Source organism: Montipora capricornis, chromosome 5 (assembly GCF_036669925.1).
Source record: "Montipora capricornis isolate CH-2021 chromosome 5, ASM3666992v2, whole genome shotgun sequence".
NCBI classification, from domain to species: domain Eukaryota; kingdom Metazoa; phylum Cnidaria; class Anthozoa; order Scleractinia; family Acroporidae; genus Montipora; species Montipora capricornis.
Window position 1 is genome coordinate 2,114,894 of NC_090887.1, and position 6,974 is coordinate 2,121,867.

The following is a 6,974-nucleotide window of genomic DNA, read 5'->3' on the forward strand; positions in this document are numbered from 1 at the left end:
TGTCTAGTTAAGTGCAAGAGTGACTTTTAACATTTTATGTAAATATTATTATTAATGAAAAAATATCCCTTGCCAAAAATCAGCGTGTCGGTGCAAATTGACACGAGGTGTACGATCGTCATTTGCTCATATGACGTATCAATGCACATATGACGTAATTCAAGATGGCGCTAAAAAAGCAGACGAACGAAAAACGAAAAAACGTGCTAATGCTCACCCTATGCACATAATAGCTAAGATTAGAAATTGGGTTCTCCTAATGTCGAACGCAATTATATACGCTACTATGAAGTGGTAGTCTGCGTGAAAGAGACTTACTGAATGATAAAATAAGGTTGCTCCTAATAGGAAAATACCAACTCTGTTGGCGAGGAGTGGATATTATGAAGGATCCTTTAGACTTGGCAATAGTCCAGCAATTGTTGTGGGAACTGAAGCCTCGAACTGTGATCGAGTTTGGTGCTTACAAGGGGGGCTCAGCCTTATGGGCAGCGGATATGCTGAAAATGTTCGACTGCAAGTCACGTGTCATCTCTGTGGACATTGATCTTTCTTTGTTGGACTCTGAAGCAAAAAAATCCACCCATGTTGAGTTCATTGAGGGGGACTTAATGCAAGTTGAAACGATCCTTCCTGCAGAGTTTTTGAAGGTAGGTAGGGAAACTATTTAATCCCGTAACAACCTAAACTCACTTCGTCATATACCCAACTTGAAAAAATATTTTTTTCCATGGACCGTATGTTCGAAAACTCATGTTATTCTTTGAGATAAAAGACCAGAGGTGGTCATCAACCCATTCATCCGTGAAGCGATCCTTATTGACGAGTAAGGATTAATCTGCAAGGATTGAGAGAGGACATAGTTTTTGAGTGGACCTACAATTGTAGATGTTGTAAACCCATTCATCCGTGAAGCGGCCCCTATTGAGAAGTAAAATCGTCTGGTGTTAGGCAGTGTGAAGTCTCACTCTCTGGACTTCTTAAAAGGGTAATAATAATTTTTACAATGGCTGCAAAATTCTCGCGCGATCATTGCCTAACTTTTATTGTCAATAAGTGGACAGCCACATAAATTTATAATTTATGCGTTTCGAAGAGTTTAATTTATGCAAAATTTTGTGAAACGTCATTCTGTCACTTTTTAACCAATAGAAAGTCTCCGTTTTGCCATTAGCCAATAAGAGAGCGAGGCATGTTTGTCTCGCGTTCTTCTCGTGTTTTGACTTCATTTTGACCCCTCTGCCTTTTTGTTATTGTAAAACATGAATAGATGTCAGTTTTACTTGCGTCTGTCCGGTTATTGACAATGAATTTGGTCATCACATTGTCAAAATAGTCTGCGAATCAACTCGGCTATCGCCTCGTGGATCCACAGCTACTTTGACAATGTCATGACGGAATTCATGGTCAATAACAGGAGAGACGCATGAAAAACTGACATCAATTTGTTAAATTGCTGGTTTAGCTAGTGTTCAGGTCTGTCAGAAAATATTTTGTAAAACTGAATAGTTTTGTCGCGTTGTGTCATCTCGTATTGGTGTTAAATTATAGTGTTTACAGTTCTGTAAGTTTAATTACGTAACAGCATATTGTATACCCCAAATTCAGTTATGCACTAGTAATAGAGTTTGTATCGTATTCAATGTAATCAATAGTTGTAAGCGGCACTTTTACAAATTATCTTCGGTGTTAATTATATGTAAATGTATGTATATAAATACACGAAAACGGGCGTTGGTTGGGGTTGGAAGAAGTCAGCTGACAAGAAGACGGCGAGGAGAAGGAAAGCCGGAGAGAAGCCAAAGTGGAAAAGTGAACGTTTAAAGAAAGTGGAAAAGAGAAACAATACCAAGAGTCATTGGTAGGAGCCGACCGCGGTGCTCCCAGACAAAACTCCTTTGTCGGCGGTGGCCGAGATATTTATAGTGAAAGTGTGAGGAAAAGTTCGGCCGCGAAAGTGAAAGTTTTGAGGACAGACAGAAGACGACTTCGTTGGTTTGCTGAATGAGATTGTGGATGGTTGCACTGGCGAAAACGAAAGTACGAAGGCTGACGGGGATTTGAACTTTATATAAGTTTAAATAGTACGTTAAGGGTAACTTTACTTTAGTCGCTTAATTAGGGTTTGCAATATATATATATATATATATATATATATATATATATAAAGTGTGAAACTTGATTTTCGTAAAACAGTGCTTAATACATAGAAGTAGAGCGTAGTATATATGGAAGAAAAAGACAAATAAACTACAAGTTCATCCCTACAAGCTTTCGTGGTCGCCCTGATGAGTGGGCAAATGAACTTGTAGTTTATTTGTCTTTTTCTTCCACATATATATAGCTTATATATATAACTTCAGATGAGTTTCACACTGATAAATCCAGAATAGTGCTCAACAATAATGGAGCGGTAATAACAATGTTTTTCTACTCAATATAGTTTCATATGGACTTTAATACAGGTCTGTTTCGTAGACCAACAAGGAGTTGGACCACTCATCAGTTACATTCCATGTACACTTAAGCATCGCTGGGGTTTATATGCATCAGTAGCGTGATCGTTACAAGATTCAAACTTGAAAAACAATAGTAAAAAAGCATTTGTAAATTTATGATTGGTTGTTGAGGATGCGATTGAACCTAAGGAGAAAATTTCGCTTGTGCCTGCAAGTCGATACGAGTTCATTACGTTTGTTGAGCGTTGCCATGTCCGGTTTATATAGAATATAGAATTTCTCGGTACTACATAGATTACAACGTTTAGTAAGGTTGCTATAAGATTTGGCCTTGGCTAGAATTTTCCAGGAGATTGCGAAGTCTTTCTTTTGATCTTTTAGCTGCCATAGATGTTTGCTCAGTTCGGTGTCATTCTTTTTACTTTCGTTTTTGAATGACATTTGGTGCTTTCGCCATCTCGTCTTGATCTCAGTGGCGGTGAGGCCGACATACGTCTCTGTGCTTTCGGCGGTCGTGATGGTGGCTTGATACACTACTTCCTCGTGGATGGACACAACAAAACCATCCTAAGCCAGAACATGCCACCTCCATAACAAACACCCTCCAAACTCTGCAACTGCAAAGTACCAGACAAGTGCCCTTTGAAAGGACAATGCTTAGTCAAGAAAGTAGTTTATCAAGCCACCATCACGACCGCCGAAAGCACAGAGACGTATGTCGGCCTCACCGCCACTGAGATCAAGACGAGATGGCGAAACCACCAAATGTCATTCAAAAACGAAAGTAAAAAGAATGACACCGAACTGAGCAAACATCTATGGCAGCTAAAAGATCAAAAGAAAGACTTCGCAATCTCCTGGAAAATTCTAGCCAAGGCCAAATCTTATAGCAACCTTACTAAACGATGTAATCTATGTAGTACCGAGAAATTCTATATTCTATATAAACCGGACATGGCAACGCTCAACAAACGTAATGAACTCGTATCGACTTGCAGGCACAAGCGAAATTTTCTCCTTAGGTTCAATCGCATCCTCAACAACCAATCATAAATTTACAAATGCTTTTTTACTATTGTTTTTCAAGTTTGAATCTTGTAACGATCACGCTACTGATGTATATAAACCCCAGCGATGCTAAAGTGTACATGGAATTTAACTGATGAGTGGTCCAACTCCTTGTTGGTCTACGAAACAGACCTTTATTAAAGTCCATATTAAACCATATTGAGTAGTATATATATATATATACTGTTAGCTGATAAATTATTCCGTCTATATCGGAATTTTTCCTGTTGTACAAGTAATCAGTTACCCTAAATATAGTTGAATGTCTTTTTCTTGCTTAAGTTTCTGCAAGAAATTCTTAATTGTAAATATTTTAAATCTAGTTGTGCTTCAGTCGCGATTGTAGAAAGGAGTTTCCGTGTGCTTCGTTGGTCAAGGAAGGTCCACGCGACGAATTTTTCGTCGGGGGAGAGTAGATAGATAGAGAGACATAGCCACCAGACAAATGAATGTTCCATCTTTGTCTTGAAAAGGATTGGTAATCTTGAATATAGCCACGTAATATGTGGTCAGGAATATGTCACATGATATATCCTTACAGTGAATTAGACCACTAGGTGCTTTTCAGTATGGCGTGATATTAATAAAAGTCTATATTGAAAAACTTCTAACTGCAAAATGATGTTCATTTTTGCAAGACTTTGGAGCATCCATGGTTTCTGGTCGAAGACGCCCATGTAAATGTAAAAGGCATATTGGAGCATTTTGACCACTTCACTGAGCCTGGTGACTACATCTGTATTGAAGACACCAATCCACTTGCACCAGCGGTTTCAGGCCAAGGCCTCGTAAAGGAGCTAGGTTACACACTCTTTGGCCCAAAAAAACTTAATGAGCTCAAGAATTTTTTGAGTGGCCGCTCGCAAACGTACATGGTGGATCAGAGATACACAGATATGTTCGGGTGAGTGTAATATTTAACAATTAGACCCGTAGCCCGCAAGGGCTACGGGCCAATAGCCCATGAGGCGAAGGCGAATGGGCTATTGACCCGTGGCCCTTGAGGGCAAAGGGACTAATTGTTTTAGTATCACCAAACTAGTTGGACAGAAAAGGCAATAAAAAAGTTAGCGAATGCAAGTTGAAGATGGTCTCAGTTGTTCGCAGCCGAGTTATGTGCTCCTGACTGGGGTCTAGACGTGGATATTACAACAGCTCTCATGATGGCTTCAGAAAACAAGGGGAACCAAAAAATATACAACAAAAGAATTTTGACCAATGAAATTAGAGGATGTGGAGAGCTTTGTGGTATCTCCTGCCTGCAACCAGTGTTCATTTGCTCCGGTTTGCATTCTATTACATCGTTGTATTTTGTTGCCATTCAAGCGGTCACCAAACACTTCATACTTGTCATCTTGTAGGCTCGATTACCAGCCGCTGTTTCGGGAAATGAGCCAGCTCACTCCCGAAACCTCGGCTGGACGCGTGAGGTGAGCCATTGTTAATCTCCGCCAATCAGAAACTCGCCTGCACAAATCCGTCAGGCATAAATTATATGTTTTGGCTGCGAAGGTATTCTATTACCCGGCCTGTTCGAGGTTTACAGTGCTTTAAGGTAGGAAACATCCAAGATTGCGACAACGAAAAGTGTTCGAGAAGCTGGAGAATGGGAATTGTGTCGTTTTCTACCGCCTGAGTTCGCAAACTTCACTGATTTTCCAGTTGGCGCCAAGGTCAAAATACGGCTTTCAAATCCATTGCTATTGCAATTTTCTCCTCATACTTCGCTAATGTAAGAGCAAGTAAAATTCCTCAAGATCAATTGAAAGTACTGTTGCGTTTATTGCTGGCAAAACGAGGGGGCCGATGAAGGCGACTGAGAGCTAAAGCAGCCGAAGATTTCGTTGATGATTCGCCGGTTGAATTCAAACTGACAGCGATCATTCAACCACAAACTCAAGCTCGTATCATCTGGAAACTTTGCACAGACGTTTTAAGCATTATTATGTAATTTCTGTTTTCTTAAAATCAGTGTTTTGGGGATGTCTAATGCTATTTCCCCGCAACTATTAACTTCGCATAAATTATATTTTTAATTTACGTCACAGACACAATCTATCGGTCACGCGTCCAGCCGTCTCTTCTCGGGGAGGATACCCGAACTCGAGTGAGCGGCGGTAATCGAGCCTAGTCATCTTGGCACTAACGTAATTCCATTCCGGCAGAACAGACCATCTCTCGTAATGCACCGAAAGTTGTGCGCGCTTGAGCAAGCAACAATGCCAGCATTTGAAAATTTACGACCACTCGCTCAAGCTGAAATTTTAACCTCTCTGCGTTTTGCCGTAGGCGCGATGCTGAATTTACTTATTTTTTCTGCAGAATTGTTCTGGAGGCCGTACGATTTCCTTTACTAATTATAAATGGATAATTTTTTTATTGTTATCAGGTACAATGCCACATGGAACATGAATGGATTTTTGAAAAGGATGTAGTGTTCAAGTTTAACCCTTTCATTCCCAAGATCAAAACGTTCATTCTCCCAATGAGTACCATAGCTTTCTTTGTTGGGAAGGCATGAGAATTTGGTGTCATATCAAGATCAAACCTCTTGAGCTGATAATAATCTTCATTCTCAATACCTGTCTGACTGATAGTTCATTTAAATTGTGAGGAGAGTTTACATGCTGATCACTTCTGGGAGTCGAAGGGTTAATGGGTGTATCAATCACAACCTTGGTTTCAAGCACCATAGAAACAGTGCACAAACTCCTAAATTAGGGCTTTCTTTAAAAAGGAGAATTTTTTTCCCTTGAACAGTGACAATATTTTCTTTCATAACTTGCCTTTGATGTTCTTGGCTCGGAAATTGAAATGTTTATGTTTAATTGATAATAGGAGTTCGTGTCGTCCAATTCAGTCGGTCTGTGATAATACTCGTGATAAACAAATCGAACTCCCGCTGCGCTGTCGTCCGATTTTGTTGCCCCTAGTCGGATTACAGACCGAATTGGACTCCACTCCTAATGTAGCATTATTAAGATGCACATTAAGGTACATCTTGCGGCCTTAATATATCCCTTAGCCTTTTTTATTTACCTAGAGAAAACAATAAAAAAATCCTTGGTTAACTTTCTAGAATTAGGCCTTATCATGGTTTTCGACGCCATCTTGACGGGCAGGCAAAGCGGTCAGAAATTACAGTGTTTGTATGGGAATCCGATAGCAAATAACTTCTTCCAAAATTGAATTTTACACAATTTGTGAATCAAAACGTTAAAATACTACGTAGAAGATTGTATTCACCAAGTTTGAATGATGTAGCTTTCCTATAAGTCGCTGAGCTATTTTTTTTTAATTTTCCATACATTTGTCTTTAATTTTTTTTCCAGCGGACCGCGTCTAGACGTTTGTCTACCCAGCCAAATTTACAGACTAATGTGTGGAAAATTCAAAAAATTAACTGAGCGTCTTCTAGCCAAGCTACATCCTTCAAACTTGGTGAAT

At 39.6% G+C, this 6,974-nt stretch overlaps 1 protein-coding gene across 1 annotated transcript in view; it reads left to right on the forward strand.

Annotated features, from left to right (window-relative positions):
* LOC138049085 (rhamnosyl O-methyltransferase-like) overlaps nt 1–6,604 on the forward strand; it is a 10,952-nt gene extending 4,348 nt beyond the window's left edge. Inside the window, exons 3-5 of the mRNA XM_068895206.1 lie at nt 349–650; nt 4,166–4,431; nt 5,917–6,604. Coding sequence (XP_068751307.1) covers nt 349–650; nt 4,166–4,431; nt 5,917–5,962 — 614 coding nt within the window. The 3' untranslated portion in view covers nt 5,963–6,604. The remainder of the gene's footprint in view (nt 1–348; nt 651–4,165; nt 4,432–5,916) is intronic.
* Nucleotides 6,605–6,974: the final 370 nt, after the last annotated feature.